Here is a 27,858-nt window from a genome sequence, read left to right as displayed (position 1 = left end):
AATATATTATAATTGTATGCCATTATTTTCAAGTGCCTCAGTAAGAAACTGAATCTGTCATTTTGGGGGAAAAAAGTCTTCATAAATCTTGGGTCTTTCTCTTTTTTCTGCACCTTTGGGAGGTCTTCACATACAGACAAATTGCCCTAAAACTTTAAACAACACAGCTGTTCTATATAATTGTAAGGTTGTAAAAAGGCCCAGAAAAGCTACCAAAAAATGGGACTAGTTATGGAGATATCCCTTCTTTCCTAAACTTTCCTCACATTCTCTCCATCTTTAAGGGTGCCACCACTGCTTTCTTTAACTTCCTTTTTGTTTTCAAGAGCCCATATACAACAAAGATGACACCAAGTACAGTTATGAGAAGGAAAACAAAAATTACATAAAGTGCAACTTCAGCATCTTGAGTTGAAAGCTCCAGACCCAGGAAGTCTACCATGTTCAGGGGCTGAACAGGGACAGTTGTATGGACAGTGGTCCCTGGTGTGCTGATAGTAGGGACAGTTGAAGCTGTTGAAAGAGAGGGAAAAGAAATAACAGTCTTTATCTTATATTTAGTGTTTAGACCAGATCTACCGTCTGTTTTAAAGGGAAAGTTAATGCCTAAATCAAAAATATATTTTTCCTCTTACCTGTAGTGCGACTTATTAATCTAGATAGTTTGACCGTATTACTGCTTAGGAGGAAGTGTGCATCTACTGCTAGCTCACCTAGCACCACTGAGCTAGCTAAAATTACAACTCAGCCGAGGAGGATTTATGTTTACATCTAGCACTGTCACAAACACAAACCTCTCGTCAATGAGTAGATGCCTGCTCCCGGTTGGTGGGTGAAGTTTGGAAGACAAAATAGTCCCTACATAAAAAAAATGCTCACAACAAGGTCTGTGGATTATCTTGAGTACCCAGGTCATGATTTATGGAAAGAGACATTGTTGTTGAGTTTTTCAAATGTAGTTTTTGGGGCTCTGAGCACCACAAGCCGAGTGCCATCTAGTTCCGTTATATTGGAGAGAAGGCAGACATCTCTACAGCCAATCACTCAAGAAATGGAATTGGTCCTTCGTCTGTAAGGGCTTAGGGCTTGAGTCAACGAGTCTGTAAGGGATTAATTTGGGAATATCTTTGACACTTGGCGGCTCATACCAAAACAATCCAGACTGATAAATAGCACTATAGGTAAGAGGAAAAATATGAATTTTTGATTTCGGGGTGAACTGTAACTAAGTTTTTGTCCTCCTCGTGTATGATCTGCATGCCATTTTAAGTGTGTTTCCACACTCTCTAGAATTAAAATCGAGAGGAAGTATCCCCTCCTAAATCCCACAATGATTTTTGAACCTGTGGACTTAGCATTACATTACCTTCAGGTGGAGGGCTCAAACAGTCATGAGGCCCAAGGGCTGGGTCTGGGAAGCCATTGCAGGTGATGATGGTGGCGTAGCGAGAAGCTGAGTTTTTAGGGATGCGTGGAAGTGTGGGGTTTGAGCGGTTCACGTAGAAAAGTCCAAATCGCTCAGAGAAGCCAGCGGCCCACTCAAAGTTATCCATTAATGACCAGGCTGTATATCCTCTCAGATCAACTCCATCCAGAACATGGGCTGAAAGATAAGCAGTAATGGACACATTAAACATACATCTATTTACCTAAAAATGTTATCTCTTATATACCTCTACCTTTAAATGTAAGATGCATATAAATTCCCATAATTCCACCTAATACTTGTTTTTTATTGGCTGTGGTACCTTTCAGGGCCTGGTTAATGTAGTTCTCATAGTAGTGTTTTCTGTGAAGGTCATTCAAGTTCACTTCTCCTCGTTCTGAGATCCCATTCTCCGTGACATAGATGGGTGGGTTTCCATACTCATCCTTGATAAACTTGAGGATTTTCCTAAAACCAAATGGTGTGATCTTCAGCCAGAAGGAGCCAGACTCAATCCAGGTGCGGTCATGGGTGGTCCCAGTGCCCCTGGACATTGGATTGGACACAAGCTCAGCATCAGTTAAATATGTGATATATAGTTCTACTTTGTGCTGTCATGTAAACAGACAGCTGAACATATCAAGGAGTATGGCATTTTTCCCTCTTGTGTCACAAATCCAATGCTTAGGTACTGTGTGGTACAAAGAAAGCACCCATATCTGTGTCATTCTTTAAATTCAAACCTACCTGTCACCTTCATAATCCTGCTGTTTTCCCAAATCAACTGGGTAAGAAAGAACCGTCGTGTAATGGTTGAAGCCAAAGTAATCATGGGTCCCTTTGATCCTCTTGATTTCCTCAGGCGTGAACTCAGGTAGCCTTTATTAGAACGAAGAGTCTTTTTTTAATGGTGGAAGTGGAAATAGAGTATGGCAGAATGCATTTATTGACGAAGGCGTCAACAACAGTTGTATTTCAAACTCAACTGCTTTATGTGCTTGTGATGGTATAAACTATTTTTCATTTACCGTGATTTAGGGAGACCTGCAGCGAGGCTTCTTTTACGAATAATTGTTTTCATTATGTCAGGATAATCTCCGTTGAAGATGGGATGAGCAAACCAGCCAATGAAGAACTGCAGAGATTGTATATCAAAAAAAAAACTACATTATATCTTTATTAAGATGAATGAAGGTGAAAAAAGGGTAGTGATAGACCCAGTTCTGGTGTCATCATTTATTTGTCTACCTGCAAGTAGCGCTTGGCTGCATCCACATCCTCCTGCTTATATGGGTTCTTTGGCTCCGCCCAATCAGAATTTATGGTAATGGAGATGATGCCACCCTGTGTTGCACGGTACTTGTCATTGTAGAGGTGCCAGACTTCAGCATGGGCCTTAATCAGGTTGTGAGCTGCAATATACTGCTTACCCACAATGCCTGAAACATTGCAGATGTATGAGTGTTAATAACAGTACCATCAATCACATTTGTCATCATACAGTCTAGCTTTTCAAATATAAGCCATGTACAACTAATAGCCCATGTACAGCATATGTTTTTGTGGTTTGGAATTGCTAACGGGATCTAAAAGTTAAATGAAGAAGAAACTACTCTATCATACGCAATCAGCTGAGTAATCATAAGTTGAATATTGATTTTTAAAAATCACACCAATACATTTCTTACATCCAATTATCAGTAATAAAGTTTTTACTTAAAAATAATCTTCAGTGAAAACATTCCATTGGTTATGTCCCAGCCAGCATGCCCATGTGGACCCAATATGGGTTACATGCAGGTTACGTGGGAAGGTTCAGGGTGGATTTACCTGTGTCCCATTTAAATACAACAGAATGGGGTTATAGTACCCAGTGACAAGCCCTGAAGCCCACCTAGGCTTGGGTGGCACCTAGCTTCCAAATTGTGCTTATCCGTGGGTTCCATGGTGGCCCCATTGCCCATATGGGCTTCAAGTGGGATTTCATAGCTGAGGGGCAGAATAGGTGTTGTTTAAATAACCCACCTGGGCCCTGCTTGCAGCCAAGTCAAACCACACATGGAGCTCTTCTGGACCAACATATGTGGGGCTACCATGGAACCCCCAATCAAATTTGATTGCAACCCCAACCCCAGTCCAGTTTGAATGGGCCTACTAGCAAATACTGGCTGGGATACAGCAAGAAAAGTGATAGTGGTTGATAACTGAAACTTTAGGACATATAGCAACTGTGTTGATCTACACAAAACTAATGTTTTCTACAGTGTGAGATAAAAATTGGTTCATACTGGAAGAATCTCAAGACAAAGTTTTACCTGGAGCAAAGGTACCGTACCCATAGCCAAGGTTGGCTACAATGTAAGGTTCATTCAGAGTGATCCAGAACTTTACTCTGCTTCCAAATCGGCTGAACAAAACATCAGCATAATCTCTGAATCTCTGGACAATAGTTTCATTCTGCCAGCCCCCAACCTTCTGTAGAGCTAAGGGGAGGTCCCAGTGGTACAGAGTCACCTGTGAAACAGAAGAGAGGGATTTTGTACTACAGTTTTACGTAGTTTTCCAACAGGAGTTTTTTTTTTTTATGTTTGAGGCCAAACTGTAACAATGCTTACCTGGGGCTGAATATTAGCAGCTTCCAAGGCATCCAGTAATCTATGATAATAGTTCAGTCCAGCTTCATTGATGTGGTTGTTTGTGCCATCAGGAAGTAGTCTGGGCCAGGATACAGAAAAGCGATAGTGGGTAACCTTCAACATCTTCAGCACCTCCACATCCTTGTCAATCTTGTTGTAACTATCACAGGCAATATCGCCATTGTCACTGTTGGCCACTCTCAAAGGAGTATGGGCAAACTTGTCCCAGATACTAAGTCCTTTTCCATGGGCTCTCCAGCTCCCTTCAATCTGAAATGAAAGACAAGTTGTTACAGTACCACACAGCCATGTTAACAAGTCCTTTGTGTTTCTTCCCTGTGTATTGACAAAATACACTTTAAAGATAACTGACAATCCAACAGTGCTGGTGTAGTACAAATGCACTGTGCCATTGTAAAATAGTGAATGTGTCAACATTGTTTACCTGATAAGAGGCACTGGCAGTACTCCAATTGAAAGTTTTGGGAAACTCTCCATAAAGCATCTTCTCATCATCTGGTAACGGGAAGCCATTGTCCTTCATGACTTGGTAATAATAGTGAGCAGAGCGCTTGGGTGTCCTTGGCCGGTTCAGGTTGGTGAAGTCTACATGGTGCAGCCCAAATCCTACTTTGTACCCACTGAGCCACTCAAAGGAATCCATGAGAGATGTTGCTATGTAACCCTTAACCTTCACACCATCAAGATTATGAGCTGTGCAAAATATGTGAGAGATAGCATAATTAGTAATGAAAATTTGACATTAAAATAGGCGGTCTATATTGTGTCTTATATAATTCCACATCATGTGGTCACTGCTCCATTTCCCACGCGATGGATAACGCCCCTGTACCCCTCTAATACGTTGCCGTATTTACTTTACAATGATCTGAAATCAACTTTTTCACCACTTTGACCACCTTAGACTTGTGGTACTTTCAGTAACAGTCCCCCCTCTTCATCAGTCCAAGCATTGCATTTTATGTAATGGTCATGTGATATACATTTTTAGGCATGTTAGCATGGACGGAGACAATTTCTGAAATAGTGCTAAACAAATTGTTAGGATTTTAAATCACCATTCTAAAATTGAAATGTTTTGGTGTGGATGTGGCCTTAGGGACCTCATAAACAGTATGTTCTCAAGTTTCAGTAACTGATGTGTGCACTTACCCTTTAAAGCCTCATCAATGTAGGTTTTGTAGTAAAACACTCTGTCAATGTCATCAACTGTGGTCTTAATGTCTGTCGCTACTCCGTTCTCAGTGATGTAAATCTCTGGATCTCCGTACTCCTCTTTGATCCAGTTAAGGAGTCTTCTCAAGCCCCACGGTACAGCTCTCTGGTTACTGATGGCAGTAGTTGGTGAATCTTCTTCCTCTGCTTCTGACAAGTCCTGGTCATATTCATAGGATTGAGGGGTTAGCCGAGCGGTGACATGGCTTACTATCTTTGTAGTGTAATGATTTACACAGAACATGTCAGCAGATCCCTTGATGAAGCTCTTTTCTTCTTCAGTGAAGGAAGGTAGTCTTGTGTGTGTAAGACCTTGGAGTTCACTTTTGTTTCCAACTTGCCACTTCATTGCATCAGGATAGTCACCAGTCTTGAAAATGGGGTGTGCAAACCAACCCAACTGGAACTGCAGTGCGCGGTCAGCAGCCACCACTTCACGGGGAACGTTAACATCTTTAGGTTCAATCCAATCAGCATTGAGGGCAATGGAGACTAGACCACCTTGGGATTTGCGATACTTATCATCATATGTGTGGTAAGCCTTGGCGTGGGCTTTGATAAGGTTGTGGGCAACTCTGTATGGTGCAATTCCTGGATTCTTGACATTTGGGGGGATCTGTCCAAGTCCATAACCTGACCATGCAATTGTGTGAGGCTGGTTGAAGGTCATCCAAAATTTCACTCTGTCTCCAAAGGTGGCAAAGCAGTAGTCACAAAAGTCGTTAAAAATGTTAATCATGTCTACATTGTCCCAGCCACCGAGGTTCTGCAAAGCTTGAGGAAGGTCCCAGTGGTACAGTGTAACCATGGGAGTGATGTTATATGCTAAGAGGCCATCAATGAGTCTATTGTAGTAGTCAACACCTTTCTGGTTCAGGGAGGTACGTTGACCATCAGGAAAGATCCTGGACCAGGACAATGAAAATCTGTATGATTTCACCCTGAGAGCTCGCAGCATATAGAGGTCTTCTTCAAGTCTGTGGTAGCTGTCACAGGCCATATCTCCATTGGCATTAGCGGGAATACTGCCAGGTTTATGGGTGAACGTATCCCAGACGCTGGGCCCCTTCCCATCAGCATTCCAGCCACCTTCAATCTGGTAAGCTGAAGATGATACTCCCCAACTGAAGCCTCGTGGGAAAGTGCCGTAGTGGTAGAGTTTTCTCTGAAAATTAGTTTGGCTGGAGAATTTCCTCCAGACATCCCTGGCTTGGGATGGGACAGTGGAAGGTGGGAGTGAGGACATTTTATTTGACTCCTTGTTTTTCAGTTCTGGTGCATAAAAGAATATATTTGGGGAAGCAAAACCATTTTTCTCAATAACTTTGGAGTAAAAGTAGGCTGACTGCTTTGGAGTTCTGGGTCTATCAGGCTGGTCAAAGTTGACATGGTGCAATCCAAAACATTCGCTGTAGCCTTGTGGACCTTCAAAGCCATCCATGAGTGACTGGACAGTAAACCGCTGCACATTTACTCCATCCAAATGTATAGCTGTTGAGAAAAAAGGCAATCCAGTAAAAACCATTCAACATGACCTTGCATGATGAGTTCTGAAAAGTTAAAACTAGAAAAGAAATAAATAACCAAGTGTTTACATGGTGTCAGCCACAACAACATTCAACAAGTGCAAATGCAATACAAGTGTTTGAAATTACAAATGTATTAACACAGGCAACCACTTTCAACATACCTTTCAAGGCCTCATTGATGTAACTCTTCATGTACTCTACTCTACTGATGTCATTTAGGGTGTCTCCACTGTGCTCAGTAGGCATACCATTCCCAGTTATGTGGATAGGCACTTTAGTAACATTTAAGTATTCTGTGGAAATGTAGTTGAGAAGCCTTCTAAGTCCCCAAGGTGTAGAATAGATCCAGTCAGAAGCTGTAGAGGACCATGAAGGGTCCACATGTGCCTCAAAGTCACCCACCCCCTGAGGACCAGGGGTGCAGCCACCAGCACTTTCGTTGACCAGCCGGGAGGTATAGTGGTTTAATCCCAAAAAGTCAGCTGTTCCACGTATTCTCCTGCTCTCTACAGCAGTGAAAACTGGAAGTCTTGCAGGCACAGAAAGGGGACACTCATTTTTCTTCTGTTCTATCTGAGTCTTGAGTGTTGCAGGATAATCTCCATCTATAAATATGGGATGTGCAAACCAGCCCAGCATGAACTGCAGGTAGCGGTCTGCAGCTGCTATGTCTTCAGGTTTGGAGGGGTCCATGGGCTCAGCCCAGTCAGAGTTCAATGCAATGCCCACTTTCCTCCTTGTGTCTTCCTGAACCTGTCATTGTAGACATGCCAGGCCTCAGCATGGGACTTGAGCATATTGTGAGTAGCCTGCAAACATAAAGGAAATAGTGAGGTAAACATATAAGAATGGCTGTGTGTCAACATGTATTACCATTACAATAATAATATTGCTCTCACCTGGTAGGAGGCAACCACGTAGTCTTTTACTCCAGGGGGATGCTCACCAGTGCCATATCCAGCATGGCTCACCACCCAGGGGCTACTGAATGTGTTCCAGGTCTTGACCCTGTCTCCAAACCTGAAGAAGCAGAAGTCTGCATAGTCCTTGAAGGCTTCGACAATGGAAGCATTGGTCCATCCACCATAGTCCTGGAGTGCCTGGGGCAGATCCCAGTGGTAGAGAGTGACAACAGGTTGTATGCCTGACTCAATGAGAGCATCGATCAGCTTGTCATAGTAGAGAGCCCCTTTCTGTGACTGGCTGCCCCGGTGACCTGAGGGGAAAATACGGGCCCAGGAGATGGAAAACTGGTAGGTGTTGACATGAAGACCTCGCAGCAGGTAGACATCGTAATCCACCTTGTGGTAACTGTCACAAGCAAGATCAGCTGTCTGATTCTCAAAGGCTAGGCCGTCATGACCAAAACGATCCCAAATGGTCTCTCCCTTCCCATCCTCTACCCATCCACCTTCAACCTTGAAGGATTCACTGGAGGTGGCCCATTGGAAGTCAACGGGGAAGGATTCATTCAGGAAGGCATCTCGCTCAGATGAGGTCTTAGAGGCAAAGTTGCTCCAGGTTTTGCAGTAGGTCGTGGAACATGATGATGTTGGAAGATTGTTTCTGTCATTTTGATGTGTGTGACTGAAAATGAAAGGAACAAGGTTTTAATAATTAAAGTTATGGCAGATGGAAATAGTAGGAGAAATCCAACAAATATATTTTTTCATTGACATTTGGTTTAGTTTACAGGTTGAATTAAGCTGACAAATATTTCTTTTTTGTTTTTACACTTTCAGCTTGAGTACAGTGGTTTACTTACCAATTTAGGTGGTTTATAAATTGTGAATTACTGTATGTATTCTGAATTGATTCCTGAATACACTTTTTTGGCTGAACCACCCCACTTCTTATAATTCTGTGCTTCACAAATATACACTCACAAATTGTGAAAGAGACAGGTCTAGATATATTGTAAATCCTTCATTGTCTCTGTGTACCACAACCTTTTTGGGATGCTGTCAGCTGGACGTAACATATCCTCCATGTCAAATCCAAGAACAATTTGGTCTCCATCACTCAGCGCTGCAAAAGTATAAGAATAAATGATTTAATGCCATGTGTCCTTCATTTTTATTAAATTACATCCTTGAATCCTTGAACCTGCAATGTCATTTTTTATGCAGACTATCTCAGATATTAAATTTAAAAAAAATGGTTGAATATGACTACCTAACAATATCAGATCAGGATTTTTGACAGGAAGGCAATAAAAAGGACTGCTCTTTTATACAATTTGTCTACAAACTTTTGAGTTTGAAGAGCACTTATAATTCTCATTAAAGGAAGCGAATGCATCTAATTTCTCTAGGGTTGTGACTCTCGATTGATCTTGTTACCTTTCAAGATTCTGGTATCTGACAGGAACTGATAAAAAGAACAGTTGATGATGTTCACCTCATAAAAGAGAATGGGTCTGTGTCCACACATTCCCTGTAACAAAACATTAATGTTCAATACAAATGCATGTAAGTGAAAAATTCCCAAAGTAAGATAGTAAGGGCTGATAATTTGCAATCTATACATCTGAAGACTGAACATACCAAAACTATTCTCAGTTCCTCAGCCGGGTTTTGTCCAGCAGTGCAGTCATATTGAATTTTAATCGAGAGGAAATCTGAATATTTCTGAAAAAGAGATACAAGTGTGAATGAATGGAAGAGGCACATCACTTTTCCCTGGCGTAAATGACGTTATCACACAGATTTATCTATTTGGAGAAGCTGACATAATTCCTTGCACTGCTTTTATTCTTTCTTATGCTTATGTTCTGTGTGACTATGTGATCTTACCAGTACTTGAGTGTCACTGATGACTGGGACTTTACTGGCCTTCACCCCAACTGATACTCCTCCGTCTGAAACACATGGCATGTTAATTCAGTTATTTATCTTCAGTTTTCCTGGAGCCACATTCTCCTTTCCCCTGCTTTACACCTTTCCCTTATCATGACCTTTGGTGTGGTGAACAGATATGGAAACCGTTATCTCATCAAGCGCTGCTATAATTACTGTGAATCTAATAAAGATGGACAATTACAAAGCTACTCTTCATGGTCATGGTAATTATAAGTACATAGTGCTGTAATAAATTATGTAAAAGTGGATGAACAGGACTTTATTGGTGTCTATATTTTTTGTCAATAAGCCTGTATTCTAAATGTATCATCCATAAAAACTGATAAAGTATCTATCTACCTGCCTTTTACAACTATCCCAAACCTTTGAACATTTTCAAAGATGCCAAATGCATCATGTAAAATTTAAGGTAAGGTGTATGAACTGTTGTGCATAACATTTCCATTTTATGTCAAAGTGCAGCGTTTGTATAGCTTCAGTATTTTTTTGGAACAAATGCTTTGTATATCATACAGTGTGGATTTTTTCCCACATTACTTAATGGGGAAATTTAAGGGAAAAGTAAGAGCATGAGAAATTAAAACTTAACATTTTTGTTGTAAATACATAAACAGTTTTTGATTCCTGTTCCATACAAGCTACACATTTTATATAAGAAATCATTTATCTTCAGCTGTAAAACACTGATCTTTTACCTCTCCCAGGAAACAGTCGGTGGTAACAGTGGTAGACACTGACGTGTGCGTCAAGGGCGCTTTGCAACTCAGCATCCCTTAGCTCGTCCAAGCTGCTCAGTGTCACCCAGGAATCTGCCAGCTCTCCGAACTCTCCAAAGACAAACTCTGCATACTGCTGAAACATCTCTACCAGCTCCTGGCTCTCCCAGCCTCCATACCTTGATCTCAGAGCATCTGGCACTGTGGATCCATGAAGGACGACCAGAGGCTGAAGGCCCACCTCCTGCAGCTGTCTCAGCAGAGTCTGGTAACAGGTAACCACATCCTGCTGGGGCTGGCTGGGGAGGCCTGATGGTAGGAGTTGAGCCCATGACAGCAGCACTTTGAAATGAGTCACCCCTCTGCTCTGGAGGTACTCAAAGTACTGTTTAGACCCTGGAGGTACAGGTTGACTACAGTCAAATGCATCCAACACTTCAAATGGTTTGCCATTCAGGTTTTTCACCTGACTGGTGGTCCTGGGACCTGCAAGAAACATGGCCTGATGTTGATCATCATGTTTCTGGCACATGCAGCCATACACAGTGATCAAACACACACACAGAAGTTTCCCCAGTAATGACATATTGTCTGTGGGATAGAACTGAATGAGACTTTGGATGGCTAACCTTTTATAGTAGCGCTGTTTACAAGCTTGAACTTTCAGTCAGACCAGAGTTTCATAATTGACACTCCTGCATGCAGGGGTCACCACTGCTGTGATAATTTATGACGTTTGACAAGAGTGGTCACAGCCTTGAATGCTTCTGATAAAAGGGTCAAACAGGAGACAAAAGAGATTTCTGATTAAAGGGGGGAATTGTGTGTCTAGGTCAAGCAGGAAATTCCAGGAAAAAACAACAACTTACTATTGGTTTACTAAGTGTAATATTAAATGTCTACAGAGTGATAGTTTATTGTATGTAAGATTTGTGTGTTTAAATTGATGTCAATTGTTAAACCACTAATAAGCTAAGCATAAAGATCTTTATAGTGTACAGCATCTTTTGTCGTGTTGTTTGAATTTGACTTTGATAACGATTTCATAGTGTGGCAAACACACAATATCCTGTATGGAATATTTTTTTCCTCTTAAATAACTACCTAGCTCATAAATTGATGGAATATTGCTTGAATTTTTAGTAGACCACAATATTTCATGTAGGTCAAATACAGTATATTAAAGATAATGATTATAATAAGATGCTTTATATTACTGTAAAAAATAAAACAAAAAATATGCAAAGAATTCTTTCACCATATGGAAGCAATACGGACATCAAAGTTACAGCATTAAAAACATTGGTGCACCACTTCCTGTTTGTTTGCGCAGGGCATCAGGGTAAACATATACTTGCAGCAAAATAGCATAAAGTGATTTAAAAAGCTTTTTCGAGTTACGCAATATTCAAGGCAGTGCTGGCAGTGGTTCCAATGTGGTGTGTATAAATTTGGCAGTTGTAGTAAAATATTTCCATGAATCAAATTCCCTAACAATAAAAATTTCAGGATTCTCCAGTAGGATGTGTTTTTGGTTGTTTTGCTTCACATCCTTCACTGACACAACATGTTTTAGAGTATTGAGCTTTAATACCAGCTATGTAACATTTACCCATCATTGTATCTGTAATACTCAGGGAGGTAGAGGTGATTATTTTCTTGTAGAAGGGTCATCCATCATTTAGAAAAAGTACCTTCATGTATTTGTGTTTCTTTATCGATAATCTTTGCAACAAAATGAGCAGACAGACTCCACAACAAGCAAAATGTCTTCAGGTCTGTCTGCGCAACACAGTTGATAATGCATACACAAAAAAAACCTTTCTGGAAACACGTTAACTCTTTTTATTACCTCCGCCAAGGAGGTTATGTTTTCGCCAGCGTTGGTCTGTTTGTCTGTTTGTTTGTTTGTTTGTCTGTTTGTCTGCAAAATAACTCAAAAAGTCATGAATGGATTTTGATGAAATTTTCAGGAAAGGTGGATAATGGGACAAGGAATAGATTATAAAATTTTGGTGGTGATCAGTTGAAGCAAAGTGGATAAAATTATAAATAAAGTCTATCGTGTGACAGCCTCAGCAGCAATTCCAATTTCTAATGAGATGGTGAAAATAGCACCACCTGGTGGCCGGAAAGCACGTCTTGTTCTACTTGCTAAATATTGTTGTAATTCTAAAGTTGAAATTAATGTTCTGTGTTGGAAAAAAAGAAAGTGGAAAAATACAAAAAAACTCTGTGTTGGTACAAAATAAAAACAAAATAAATACACCACAGTGTCTCCATGGTGAAGGCATATATAACCTAATAATGATAGTGATGCAAATAACCTAACTGTGATGCAGGCTGCAAAATCTGATGCAGAGAGGGAGGGAATATCACCTATTTGGCAGAGGTGTGCACTGTCTGAGTGCTTTTCTAGTTATTACTAAGTTTTACCTTTTTCATTTGGATTTTTGTTTTATCAAATGCACTGGCAAATAAAACTGCAAACTGAAGTGTCATTATGGCAGAGTCTGTACCCGGTTAAGGTTTATGCTAAATGTTAAATATGGATTTAACTATACCTGAATGCTATTTAAGAAACATTCAATTTTTCAAAGCCTGTTTTAGTAACATATTCCATGGTCTTCAAACATGAGTCGAGAGGGATGAGTTATCACTTGACATGTGCGAGTCCAGAGTCTTTCTGACGGTATCAAACAGCTGCAATAAAACAGTGTGACTTGCACGCCTTGGATGTGATAGCCATCTTAATTGTGTAACTGTGCAATAAGATGAAAACAGAATTGCTTTAAAGAGCTTGGCTATTAGTGGATAATATCAGTCCATCTTTGTCAAACCACAATGAAGTACCTGCTGTGGGTTGCTTCTCTGTGTGTTTTTTGTCTGTATGGTTGCTGGAGCAGTCAGGTGAATGGACGGGAGGACTTTATGCTTGTTGCAGGGCCTCTGACAAAGCAGCTGGTGAGAAGTTCCGACAGTGCAGTGAATGATGCATTTGACTGTAGTCATCCTGTACCTCCAGGGTCTAAACAGTACTTTGAGTACCTCCAGAGCAGAGGGGTGACTCATTTCAAAGTGCCGTTGTCATGGGCTCAACTCCTACCATCAGGCCTCCCCAGCCAGCCCCAGCAGGATGTGGTTACCTGTTACCAGACTCTGCTGAGACAGCTGCTGGAGGTGGGCCTTCAGCCTCTGGTCGTCCTTCATGGATCCACGGTGCCAGATGCTCTGAGATCAAGGTATGGAGGCTGGGAGAGCCAGGAGCTGGTAAAGATGTTTGAGCGGTACGCAGAGTTTACCTTCCAGGAGTTTGGAGCACTGGCATACTCGTGGGTGACACTGAGCGACTTGGATGGTGTTTGGCATGACGGGCAGCCTGCAGGCGCTCTGCAAAATATTCTCCAGCTCAGTGAGAATATTTACCAGCTGTACCATCAACAGTTTCCTGACAAAGGTAAGTAAGACTGATAAGGAAGGATGAGAGGATAAACGATATAATTGACCGATATAGTTCATGTTCTCAAAATTGGGCATTTTTCACCATGTTTTAATGGTTAAAACAAGAACAAGAAATATTTCTTGTCAACTTTAGTCTTTTTAGATGTAATGTTTTTATTACAATGTTGAGTAATATATTGACTTTTTAATGTGTCTTGAGAAATATGTTGTAAAAAATATTACTTTATGACCAACTGATAATCTCTTTTTGAATCTAAAACCCTTCACCCCCTTGTTTATGACACAGCTTACATGTGTAGATTATCATGCTTATCTTGACAATCAGTCCAGGTAGGATCAATAAAAGAATCTAAGTGTGCATGTCACACGTGCACAGATTGGACCAACAGGCTTTTCTCACAGCAGACATTTTGCATTTTCATAGTAGGAAAAGCACAGACATTATTGATAACATTCAGCATGGCTCTGTTCTGATCAAGTAAGTCAGTAAGCCATGACTGTGTGTCAGTGAGCCAGCATGCATAATACCAAGACCCTGAAACTGAAGAAGTTAAATGGAATTCAGCCATTATTAATTTCATTATATGTGCTTTGTCAAAATATACCCAGGGACAAAGGTCTATGATGCTTTGCTGAAAACAAACTTAAAGGTCTAGTGTGTAGGATTTAACAGTTATGTCATTAGTGTACAATGACCTGACACTAAGAATTGCTGTGTTTTCATTACCTTAGAATGAAGCATTTAAGCCCAGTTCAGACCAAAGATTCGCGATGACACGAAACTGTTTAAGAATATTGCAGAGAAAAACTGCAGTAGTGGCCCATCTGAGCTTGGACCTGAGTTGTCACCTATAACTTGCTGGTAGCTGGTCAAATGGTTTTAGAACGTAAAGCAGTTCACCTGTTTCAAAAGTCTCACAGTGTGCCAGTGTTGTATGGTGGGTCGCTGCCGCTCGTTGTATGTGCTTATGCCTCGCCCATACACACACATTCTCAATGACTGATCAATTGCCGCTGGTTATATGTATTATTGTGGAGTATTTATTATGAATACAGTCCATCTGATGCTCATTTTGTTTCTGTTGTCGCTGTTTCATCACCACTGCAAATGCATCTGGAGCCAGTATCTCACTATCACAATCCTCATTCTTATTTTAAGAAGCTACAAATTATAATTAGCCACAAAATAAGACTGAAAAGCTGGAAATCAGTGCGGAAGAACAGAGTTGTTGCATAGAGATGAAACACCGTCTCAGTGAGTTGCATTGTTGTGAATCAGCAGGTTTGTAGAATGTTGCAGAACGGTGCAGTGCAAGTAGTTGCTCGTTGTCGTGAATCTTTGTTCTGAACTGGGCTTTATATCTACAAGCGGAGTGGGTCCTCTTCCATAGAGTCTGGCATGTTGTTTCTGCAGTAGCCCAGAACAGACAAACCAAACACTGTGTCTAGACAGGACCACGTGTGTTTTTGTGTGTTCGTAACCGTAGTTCTTTTACACTTGCCACACTGGCAGTTGGTTTCAGCCTCACTACTAGATGCCACTAAATCCCACACACTAGACCTTTTAGTCTGCCACGTATTCCTTAGCTGGTGGACATGTATGTGTGTACCCAATTGTTCCTAACATCAATTTGTGTAAAGAGTGTCTCCATGCTTCCATATTCACAGGGAGACGTCTGTCACTTGGGCTGAGAGCTAGTGATGTTGCAATTCTTCCCCAGATCAAAGCTTCAACTACAGTAAGCTGCATCTTACATTCTCTTATGTATATGTATCTTTGAAACTCCTTTTTAACTTTCTTTATGTAAGTACATCCAGGTGCTATTGCTATTTGGCTCCATATTGGAACCACAAAAAGAAAGAGCCAGTCATTTTCAACATTGTATTTATGGGAAAATTTACCATCATTTTTTGTGGCTGTTTAGTCAATTTAGAATTCTGCCTGTCTTTATAAAAGCAGAATTTGTTACAAAGCAATACACTTCAGAATTATATCCATTACAATTTGATTCTTAATGTAAAGCTTACATACTGTCACATCTCCCTGCAAACCCGAACTGTGATGCGCTCTAGTAGTTGCTGCGTGTATGAGGAAGTCGAATTGCACCACAAGTCTTGCAGTTGCTTTGACCCCTTTGTAGCTTTCCTGTCAACTTTCCTGTTTGCGCAGCTGTCCATCTAGAAGTGATGGTCACATCTTGGCAGTGTCCTGGTGGTGCCTTATTTTCTATATTTGATTCAGCATTCTCCAAAGTGTACTGTCAGCCTTTCAAAATATTTTATATCCCTTCTTATCTTACCTCTGTGACAATGAGTACTCAAAGATTATGTATCAGCAACTTTTTGCCCATGCCTGTATCTGCCCTTTTACAAGCATCAATCATAAAACAATAAAACTTTTGGATACCATCAGTATACATAGGTATATATGAGACTGTCCTCCCCACAAAAACAACACCATGGGTTGTTTGTACCAACAGCTTATTACTAGATAAGATAGATATCTTTAGTGTAGGCGGGGACCTCAGGCCATACTAATCATGAACAGTTGTAGTCAAGACCACCTCAGTCAAGACCAAGCCAAGAGCAGACCAGTGTGAGTCCCACAATGCATTACACACTTAGGATAAAATGTGGGACATGCAAACAATAGGCACTCCACAAACTGATCACAGCACATACTACGAGCCAAAAAAAGCGTGGCCGGGGTGGATGGATGAAAACGCAGGACTTTATCTCATGAGACAGCTTTTACAAATAGATGTGTGTGTGTGTGTGTGTGTGTGTGTGTGTGTGTGTGTGTGTGTGTGTGTGTGTGTGTGTGTGTGTGCATATAAAGTAGATTACAATGTGATTTGGTCCTTTCTGTGTGGAATATGTATATTTTTTCTGTGTTTCCTTTCTAATCTAAAGGCAGGTAATTCGGCTTCTTTTAAAAATCAGTTACCCAAATGTAGGACAGACTATCCAAGAAATTACCCTGCTGTTACCTGGTTGTAGTGGGAAATGGCTGCACGGTAAAGACGACACTGGTGTAACATCCCACTGGAATACTCTCCAGCCCCATGACCATAAACTAGACTAAAGAAGAATTCTAATGATACTGACAGTAATGAAGCTTTAGTAACATACATGATATTTTCAGAAAAGTGATATTTTACTATTATCAGAATGAAGAATGTCTTATGTAACATGCCTTGTGTATCTCCTAATTTGAACAGATGGACTTCTTGTCAGTGCACATTGAATATAATTGTGCCTCTGCATTAAGCTTTGCAAAGGAGCTGAGCAGCTTACAGGTACAGTAAACATTAATATTATTCAATATTTTTATTGATTTTCATAGTGGTACTGAATACCTTTTTAAGGAAGGGCAGTGTATTTAAGCTGTTCAACTTTAAGATGAGACATTACCTCCTCCACCCAAGGAGGAGGCGTAACTTTCTTCCAACTAAGGAGTATCAGACGTCTAGCAAGCAGGGTGGAAAATGCTATACCCCCAGCCTGGTGCTTTGTTACTGATGTCTCCTGAGGGACTACCCCAAATAATGCAGTCAATGGGTTGGGACTGATAACCTTATTACACATATATGAAAATGTATTAAATATACCTGTCCAAAATAGAGTCAGTTTAGGGCACAACCAAAACATGTGACTGAGGCTAGCTGGGTCCTGCCTGCATCTGATGCAAGTCGGGTCTAAACCAGGGTAGAGTTTGGCCAGCTTACTTGCAGATAAATGTAACCTGTGCAGAACCTTAAACTGCAACAACCCATGCCTAATACATATTGATGAGGAGTGTATCAATGTAATTGCTGCCTGCCAGTTTATATCTGATATGGTAGTTCTTCCTCCCCCTGCCTCACTAAATGGTTAAGTGATATGGATGCAACCCACTGGATATTATCATATAATACAGACACCAGACCTTTGTCAACTGGATCCATACTCAAACGTTCATCTATCCATGTACTCTGAGGGGTTGTTAGAGAGATGTGTGTTTTATCCTAACTCCATACCTGTAGATATCTAAAGAAATCTGACTGGGGGATGTTAAAATTCTTCTTTAGCTGTACAAAAGAAATCAAATGCACTCCCTTAACAAGGTCATTCATACACTCAATCCCTCTCCTGTGCCACAACTAAAAAGATGGGTCTGTGAAAGATGGAGCAAAATTGATGTTTGCTAGAACAGGGGAAGCAATTAGAGCTTGTTTATGTTTAAAATGGATCCTAAATTGAGACCATATCTTCAGACAGCCAGAAATGATTGGGTTGTTTGTCCAGTAGGGTTACTTAGGGGTAGTGGGGAACAAATTAAAGAGCGAAGTGAAACAGGATTACTCGAATACTGCTCCATTCGACACCAAACCGGAGAGTCATCTTTTGATACATCAGAGACCCAGAACATCAGCTTGTGAATGTTGGCTGCCCAGTAATAATACAAAAATTGGGAAGAGACAGATCGCCATCTCCCCTTTGCCTTTCCAAATATTCCCTCTGTATTCGGGGTACTTTTTTATTCCAAATAAAAGTAGAAATGTGTTTATTTAAGTCCTTAAAAAAGATTTAGGAATAAAGACTGGTATTGCTTGAAACAGAAATAAAAATCTGGGCATGATAGTCATTTTACTGAGTTGACAGTTACAGTAAACATTCTTCTCTGGTTGCATTTCATATTTTGTGTCTGCAGCCATATGCATGTTCTGTTATGTTGCAGATGTCCAGTGGGGACTTGCCTATCCTGATATACGAGGTAACTGTCAAAGGTTGTCCCTTCAGTCAGTACCAGCTTCTTGGCAATTTCTTACAAGGTAAATGTCATTAATAGCCATTTAAAAATATTATCAAATTTAAAAATAGTCTGCAATGAACACATCTACTTACAGAGTGTGATAACTAACATCAAAACAATGACCAACATGATCTGAACCAATCCTCTGTGTTTGTACTCAACAAACAGATTGAGACGAGGCACCAAGGCTTACCTGTTGTAAATGGCAACATCGTAAATTTTTACTGTACAATAATCATTGGAGTTTTATTGGTAGCTTTATCATATGGCAGTGATCAGTGTAAATTGTTCTTGTTAAGGTCCAGTAAGGTTTTACAAGGAAAATCATATGCATGTGCACAGCTGTTAGAATTGCTTTTCTGTTTATAAGTGAATTCATGAATCATGTTTTTTATCAGGTAATACATAGTGTCTAATTAGTTATTTTCACTGGACTGTGACAAGAGAATTTGGTGAGAAGAAGAATGTTGGGTTTAAAATGGATGCCTGAATTACTATATGCTGAAAGAAACACTGAATATGTTGTACTTTAAGCAGATATATCAACTAAATGAATGAGCGATGTCAAAATCTTTAAGCCATGCTAGTGGTATGGCTCAAAGAACCACAATGTGACTCAGTTTACCACTTTGGTTCAGACTAGAACCACCATGAGGTTCACATTTGCAGGTTTCAGTAAACTATCTTGGCAACAATTGGATTGATAGGCATGACATTTGGTAAGGACATTCATGTCTCTCTCAGGATAAATCATAATAACTTTGGTGCTTCTTAAACTTTTCAGTTAGCACCATATTCAGGTCAAATTTTCATTTTGTCCAGTACTTTGGTTTATGAACAAACGCCTGCCAAACTAATAGCATTCCATTAGTATTGTTATTATCCCCATGTTAGCATGTTGACATTGGCATTTAACTCAAATTACATGCCTGCGTACAACCTCACACAGCCACTAGTAAGGCTGTAGACTCTTAAGGGCCGTCCACACCAAGAATGATGATGATAACAATAACTACAAATTGCCGTTTTAAAAATCATCCATCCACTCAAGTTGATGACGAAGTCCAGACCACTACTACAACTATGACAATATTGTTGGGATCACTTTCAGAGCAATTTGACAAGCAATAAAAATACTGACAGTCAATCAATATCCATTTTCTAGAGCTGCCGACACAGCTGGAGTGGGCAGCATGTTTACAGAACATTATGGTTCATCAGTGTGGATGCTCACATCATTATCTTGAAGTTATTGTTCTTGGTGTGAATGGCCTTTTAGTCTCTTCATATAACCAAAAGGTCATATGTTGATCATATAGCTATTAATAACTTTGTCTTGCACTCATCGCAGCCTTAATGAACGACAATGACCTGAATGTTGTGGGATGTGACATGATGGATATGTTGGGTAACCTGGACATGGAGGATGTCCCGACCAGGTAAAACGTTATCTTGATGAAATAAATAGTAATAATAAAATAAATCCACTGACAAAGTTTGCTTCATGTATGTTTATATTGTTTTGTGTCCTCTTTTCCAACAGCCATGGTATTTCAGGTGAAATTGCAACATTTAGAAACAGTTACCAGAATGTGTGGAATGAGTTTGGAGCCCAGACTACAGCAGAACGAGATCTTTTCCTGAATGAATCCTTCCCCTCTGGCTTCCAATGGGCCACTTCCAGTGAATCCTTCAAGGTTGAAGGTGGCTGGGTAGAGGATGGGAAGGGAGAGACCATTTGGGATCGTTTTGGTCATGACGGCCTAGCCTTTGAGAATCAGACAGCTGATCTTGCTTGTGACAGTTACCACAAGGTGGATTACGATGTCTACCTGCTGCGAGGTCTTCATGTCAACACCTACCAGTTTTCCATCTCCTGGGCCCGTATTTTCCCCTCAGGTCACCGGGGCAGCCAGTCACAGAAAGGGGCTCTCTACTATGACAAGCTGATCGATGCTCTCATTGAGTCAGGCATACAACCTGTTGTCACTCTCTACCACTGGGATCTGCCCCAGGCACTCCAGGACTATGGTGGATGGACCAATGCTTCCATTGTCGAAGCCTTCAAGGACTATGCAGACTTCTGCTTCTTCAGGTTTGGAGACAGGGTCAAGACCTGGAACACATTCAGTAGCCCCTGGGTGGTGAGCCATGCTGGATATGGCACTGGTGAGCATCCCCCTGGAGTAAAAGACTACGTGGTTGCCTCCTACCAGGTGAGAGCAATATTATTATTGTAATGGTAATACATGTTGACACACAGCCATTCTTATATGTTTACCTCACTATTTCCTTTATGTTTGCAGGCTACTCACAATATGCTCAAGTCCCATGCTGAGGCCTGGCATGTCTACAATGACAGGTTCAGGAAGACACAAGGAGGGAAAGTGGGCATTGCATTGAACTCTGACTGGGCTGAGCCCATGGACCCCTCCAAACCTGAAGACATAGCAGCTGCAGACCGCTACCTGCAGTTCATGCTGGGCTGGTTTGCACATCCCATATTTGTAGATGGAGATTATCCTGCAACACTCAAGACTCAGATAGAACAGAAGAAAAATGAGTGTCCCCTTTCTGTGCCTGCAAGACTTCCAGTTTTCACTGCTGTAGAGAGCAGGAGAATACGTGGAACAGCTGACTTTTTGGGATTAAACCACTATACCTCCCGGCTGGTCAACGAAAGTGCTGGTGGCTGCACCCCTGGTCCTCAGGGGGTGGGTGACTTTGAGGCACATGTGGACCCTTCATGGTCCTCTACAGCTTCTGACTGGATCTATTCTACACCTTGGGGACTTAGAAGGCTTCTCAACTACATTTCCACAGAATACTTAAATGTTACTAAAGTGCCTATCCACATAACTGGGAATGGTATGCCTACTGAGCACAGTGGAGACACCCTAAATGACATCAGTAGAGTAGAGTACATGAAGAGTTACATCAATGAGGCCTTGAAAGGTTAGTGTCTGGAATTTCTCTCATAGAAAACCACCTTTTACACAGTGTTGAAATCATTTAATCACTTAAATGTACTGTTGTCTGTGTCCATTTTGTAGCAATTTTCTTGGATGGAGTGGATGTACAGCGATTCACAGTGCAGTCACTCATGGATGGATTTGAGGGAAAACAAGGCTACAGCCAAAGATTTGGTCTTCACAATGTAAACTTTGAAGATGCAGACAGACCAAGAACCCCAAAGCAATCTGCGTATTTCTACTCTCAAATTATCAAGCAAAATGGATTTAGTTCACACAAACAACATGTTTTTAAAGTGGCAGAGATGCAGCTTACCCACCGTCCAACTGCTTTATCAACCTCAGAGGTTCCGTCGAAATCAAAGGTTGTCTGGGAGAAATTCTCACACCAGTCCAGATTTCAGAGAAAAGTCTACCACTACGGCACTTTCCCACAAGGCTTCAGTTGGGGAGTATCATCTTCAGCTTACCAGATTGAAGGTGGCTGGAATGCTGATGGGAAGGGGCCCAGCGTCTGGGATACATTCACCCATAAACCTGGCAGTATTCCCGCTAATGCCAATGGAGATGTGGCCTGTGACAGCTACCACAGACTTGAAGAAGACCTCTACATGCTGCGAGCTCTCAGGGTGAAATCATACAGATTTTCATTGTCCTGGTCCAGGATCTTTCCTGATGGTCAGCGTACCTCTCTGAACCAGAAAGGTGTTGACTACTACAATAGACTCATTGATGGCCTCTTAGCATATAACATCACTCCCATGGTTACACTGTACCACTGGGACCTTCCTCAAGCTTTGCAGAACCTCGGTGGCTGGGACAATGTAGACATGATTAACATTTTTAACAACTTTTGTGACTACTGCTTTGCCACCTTTGGAGACAGAGTGAAATTTTGGATGACTTTCAACCAGCCTCATACAATTGCATGGTCAGGTTATGGACTTGGACAGATCCCCCCAAATGTCAAGAATCCAGGAATTGCACCATACAGAGTTGCCCACAACCTTATCAAAGCCCATGCCAAGGCTTACCACACATATGATGATAAGTATCGCAAATCCCAAGGTGGTCTAGTCTCCATTGCCCTCAATGCTGATTGGATTGAACCTAAAGATGTTAACGTTCCCCGTGAAGTGGTGGCTGCTGACCGCGCACTGCAGTTCCAGTTGGGTTGGTTTGCACACCCCATTTTCAAGACTGGTGACTATCCTGATGCAATGAAGTGGCAAGTTGGAAACAAAAGTGAACTCCAAGGTCTCTCCGAGTCAAGACTACCTTCCTTCACTGAAGAAGAAAAGAGCTTCATCAAGGGATCTGCTGACATGTTCTGTGTAAATCATTACACTACAAAGATTGCACACCATGCTACATTGAGGCTTTCCCCTCAGTCCTATGAATATGACAGAGATGTGTCGGAAGCAGACGAAGAAGATTCACCAACTACTGCCATCAGTAACCAGAGAGCTGTACCGTGGGGCTTGAGAAGACTCCTTAACTGGATCAAAGAGGAGTACGGAGATCCAGAGATTTACATCACTGAGAATGGAGTAGCTACAGATTTAAAGACAACTTGGGATGACATTGCCAGAGTATTTTATTACAAAACCTATGTTGATGAGGCTCTGAAAGGTGCACTGACATAAATATATTTCTTAAGAAAACAATATTAATGATTGTCATGACTGTTTAGATTTTTGTTTGTCTTGATCATTTTTCTGGTGTGTATGTCTTAACAGCCTATGACCTTGATGGTGTGAAGGTGAAAGGATACATAGCAACATCTCTCATGGATTCCTTTGAGTGGCTCAACGGCTACAAAGTTGGATTTGGGCTGCACCATGTAGACTTCACTAACCCGAACAGGCCAAGGACACCCAAGTACTCGGCTCATCTCTACTACCAAGTCATGAAAGACAATGGTTTCCCTATAACAGATGATGAAAAGCAACTTTATGGACATTTCCGCAAAGATTTTATTTGGAGTACTGCGACGGCATCATACCAGGTAACAGTTAAGAAGAAACCCCTTCATTAATGCTGGATCAAGGAATTATCCATATATTAATTATTCTCTGCTTTATGTTTATTCTCTCCAGATTGAAGGGGGGTGGAGAGCAGACGGTAAAGGTCTCAGCATCTGGGACAAGTTTGCTCACACTCCCCTCCGAGTGTTCAATGATGACAATGGTGACATAGCCTGCGACAGTTACAATAAAGTAGAAGAGGATGTTGCCATGTTGAAGGAACTTAAGGTGACCCATTATCGTTTCTCCATATCCTGGCCGAGGGTGCTACCCGATGGCACTACCAAGCACATCAATGAGGCCGGACTCAACTACTACCACAGACTGGTGGATGCATTGCTTGCAGCAAACATTCAACCTCATGTATGTATAATTTTTGCTAGTATCTCAAGAAATTATTTACAATGGAAAGTTGGTTAATGTGGTATACCTCATCTGCTTTTCCTTTGTTGTCAGATCACTCTCTACCACTGGGACCTTCCACAAGCTCTGCAGGATGACGGGGGCTGGGAGAATGAGACTATAGTTGTTAAATTCAGAGATTATGCTGACCTTATCTTTAGCCGTCTTGGCCACAAAGTTAAATTTTGGATCACCATCAATGAGCCATACAATATAGCCAATGTAGGCCATGGCTATGGAGCAGCTGCCCCAGGTATACTTTTCTGTACTGCTTCTCATCTTACACTCACTTGTTTGGTGCAAAAAACAGGTTAAAATGAAATTTATCAAAACAGTACTGCATGGTCACAGAGTGTTTTGAAACAGTGTGCTTTCTGTAAATCAATCTCAAAACTTGACCATTCTAAACCACCATGACAAAAAACATACAGCTAAACCAACTCGCAAATGTGCCTGTCATTCCATGTTTGTGTCCAGGGATTAGTTTCCGACCAGGTACTCTGCCCTACATTGTGGGTCACAACCTGCTTAAATCTCATGCTGAGGCCTGGCACCTCTACAATGACAAGTACCGAGCCACACAGAAAGGAATTATCTCCATCACCATCAACTCTGACTGGTCAGAACCCAGAAATCCTTATAAGCAGGAGGACATTGACGCTGCCAGACGTGTGGTGCAGGTATTTTAATAAACAAAAAAGTACTTATTAATGTTCGCAGATTCTCCTTTTGTATGGCCATTCCTTTCACATTTTACAATACACATGTAAGGCAACAGTTGGAGTTATGATCTCTAAAGGCTGTTGTGTGTCTGTTTATGCAGTTCTACATTGGCTGGTTTGCCCATCCTGTATTTAATGGAGACTACAGCAACCTGATGAAGACAATCATTCGAGAGCGAAGCTTAGCTTATGGCCTGCCAAAATCTCGGTATTATATAAACCAACATTAATTTCTGAAATTGAAATAATAAAAAATTGTTTCACATTTATCTGGTAAATTTAATTAGTTCAATGCAATCTCTCCAGGCTGCCTGAGTTCACTCCCGAAGAGATTAAGAAGATTAAAGGTACCTATGATTACTTTGGGTTCAACCATTACACTACTGTCCTGGCATTCCCTGTGGACTATGGAAACCTTCAGCACTACGATGCTGATAGGTAAGCAAGTACTAACATATTTGCACAAAACATTACATTTTGGGGGTTTTGGTTTTTACTTTTTTAGTAGGCTGGAAAAAATATATTTTAAAAGATTAAAGTCTTGACTATTAAACCTTGTAATGGGCCAACCTCCCAGCCATTACATTTTTGTTAATAGCATACATAATCAATGTTAGAGACCTGAAGAAGCTGACCTCTTACAGAGTTGACAAAAAGTTATATATTTATTCATTTCACAGCAGTCATAGTGAGGAGCCATTTGATTTTTTGTAGTTGCCAAGAGTTCTCTTAATTCAGAACAAAATACAAATTTTTAAAACCATAATTCTTATTTAGTTTTGATTTCAAAGGGCTACGGATTTGACCTGTTATGGTTGAGAAACACCCGATAGCAATATTATATTGCTATATATATACTTGAGAAGTATTCCCACCATTTTGGAAACCAGGAAGTGAGACAGGAGTTTTTGGGATACAGCTAAAGCCCCTTAATGCCTGATTAAATTACGTTTTTCTAGAAATCTGACAGAGTTGACAAAATAACTGGGGACACATCTTTAAAGGGCAAATATTTTCACACAAAATTTTTTTAAACAAAGATGATTATAGCAGTACAGTTTTTTAAACTAATGTTATCAGTAGGTACTGCTAGTTTTAGATTTTGAACCCTTTTGACACTTTTTTTTTAACGTTTGAAGTTTCGAAAGCAGATCAAAATATTGTATTAATCCTATTTATTTAATATAAATAAATCCTTTAAAAATAATATTTCACCCCCAAAATATTTTTTTAGTAGGACATGATTTGTCACAATTCTCAAGAATGTGTGATCTACAGAAATCAGGTGGAAGAAGCAAGTTACATGTAATCGGAGGGCGATGAGCTGAAAATGAAGTACCTGAATTTTTGTGATATAAAACCATTAAACTGCTTTGATCTTCTCAGGGGTGCAGGAACAATTGCTGATCGTACCTGGCTGGATTCAGGCTCATCCTGGCTGAAGGTCTCACCATTTGGATTCCGCAGGATATTAAACTTCATTAAGGAGGAGTATGGAGACCCACCCATTATCATCACAGAAAATGGCATGTCAGAGCGGGGGCCCCTTGACCTTAATGATATTCACAGGAGCTACTACTATGAAAAATACATCAATCAGGTGCTGAAAGGTATTAAACCACCAAGCCCATCGTATATTTTTTTGTCATATTTCAGTATATTTCTGGTACATAAAACAAATGTGTAGTGTGTATAAACATTCTTAATGGTGTTCATTTCCTCATCCCAGCTTACCTGCTAGATAATGTGGATATCCGTGGATACACAGCTTGGTCCCTGATGGACAACCTGGAGTGGGCCACTGGCTTTTCAGAGAGATTTGGCCTTTTCTATGTCAATCACTCAGACCCTAATCTGCCTCGAGTGGCCAAGGCTTCTGTTGCCGACTACTCCTCCATCATCAAATGCAACGGATTCCCCGACCCTGCCTTGGGACCACATGAGTGCTTGAGCACCAGGCCTGAACGTAAACTGATGCATCCGCTACCTGCACATTTAAATTTAAAAACTGTGTCTTTGTCAGCATAATAAACAAGTCGATTAATTAGTGAGCTTGAGAAGTGTTTATTAAGTGGATTCTGTCACCTTTGGACAAAGCCAAGCTAACTGTTTCCTCGTACTCTCAGTCTCTAGGGTGATTTAGTGCCATTTTCTGTAAGCAATCTGTTCACAATTAACAAAAAATGTCTTTGTCTTCTCTGCAGCAACGAGTGCGCCGATCAAACCTGTTACCACTGACGACACTGTGAACTTCCTGGGGATGAAGCTGTCAACCGGTGATGCTGAGACCGGACTTACCACCACATTTGCTCTGCTGATTGTTGCAGTGTTTGGAGTTATTTGTTCATCTTTTTGCTTCTTTAAGGCAAAGAAACGTTCTAAGGAAAAACAGCATGTTGAATCTATTACAATGGAGCAGACATTCTAATATTCTAATGGTTGTAATAGTCCAACATGCGCTGCTTATCCATATAAACACCATTCTATAAATCGTCCTGCTCTTTTTGTTAATAAAGTTGTTTATAAGTTGTCTGCAAAAATTTTTAATGATTTCCTCAAGAACATTATTCTATAACTGTCTTTTATTTTCCATTTATGCAATCTCAAATATGTTACTGCTGTTTTCAAGTCTCAGTTTTTGATTAAAAAATGTATACAGTTTGCTCATGAGCCGCGTTATTTACTGCTTAAACTGATCCCCTGTAACTGTATGTGAAACCACACCGACACCCACAAGGTCTGCCCTTCATTTGTGGTAGCACTACTTCCTGTATGAGAAAGTGAAACACAAAAAAGTCATTTATGAGGGAAAAATACCAGACATTTTCTGGTTACAGCAGCAGGCCAACACTCAAACCAGTGAGCTAGCCCTCCACTTTGATCAAGCTAAATATTAAACTTCATCCAATCACTATTGCATGACACTCTGGGCCTAATAGTTTCAACTGAAATATTTCATAATTTGTCCTCAGATCCATCAGTATTAAATATAATAGTCCCTTCTCATCATCCATGTATTCTACAGAGTGCAGCACAAGTGTTCAGAGTTTAGGACAGAAATTGACAAATTGTCT

The 27,858-nt window shown here is 40.8% G+C and overlaps 2 protein-coding genes across 2 annotated transcripts; one reads left to right on the top strand and one right to left on the bottom strand.

Moving 5' to 3' along the window:
- Positions 1-262: 262 nt before the first annotated feature.
- On the bottom strand, positions 263-10,936 carry LOC125899188 (lactase/phlorizin hydrolase-like). Its single transcript, XM_049593266.1, is given in 15 exon segments — positions 263-451; positions 1,344-1,603; positions 1,749-1,972; positions 2,174-2,305; positions 2,455-2,561; positions 2,675-2,865; positions 3,742-3,940; positions 4,042-4,332; positions 4,508-4,776; positions 5,236-6,789; positions 6,989-7,555; positions 7,558-7,636; positions 7,727-8,414; positions 9,170-9,197; positions 10,384-10,936. Coding segments are annotated over 15 exon segments (5,331 nt in total).
- A 2,312-nt stretch (positions 10,937-13,248) lies between these two features.
- On the top strand, positions 13,249-27,212 carry LOC125899187 (lactase/phlorizin hydrolase-like). The gene is made up of 17 exons (XM_049593265.1): positions 13,249-13,861; positions 15,535-15,605; positions 17,088-17,165; positions 18,587-18,680; positions 20,013-20,100; positions 20,205-20,877; positions 20,968-21,616; positions 21,715-23,265; positions 23,373-23,641; positions 23,733-24,023; positions 24,117-24,315; positions 24,540-24,742; positions 24,886-24,992; positions 25,091-25,222; positions 26,171-26,394; positions 26,514-26,750; positions 26,989-27,212. Exons 1-17 carry the CDS (start codon positions 13,249-13,251, stop codon positions 27,210-27,212), a joined length of 5,703 nt encoding a protein of 1,900 aa, XP_049449222.1.
- The last annotated feature ends 646 nt before the right edge of the window (positions 27,213-27,858 follow it).

Source organism: Epinephelus fuscoguttatus, linkage group LG13 (assembly GCF_011397635.1).
Source record: "Epinephelus fuscoguttatus linkage group LG13, E.fuscoguttatus.final_Chr_v1".
NCBI classification, from domain to species: domain Eukaryota; kingdom Metazoa; phylum Chordata; class Actinopteri; order Perciformes; family Serranidae; genus Epinephelus; species Epinephelus fuscoguttatus.
The sequence above is the reverse complement of the archived record's forward strand: the minus strand, read 5'-3'. Positions and strand labels throughout refer to the sequence as shown.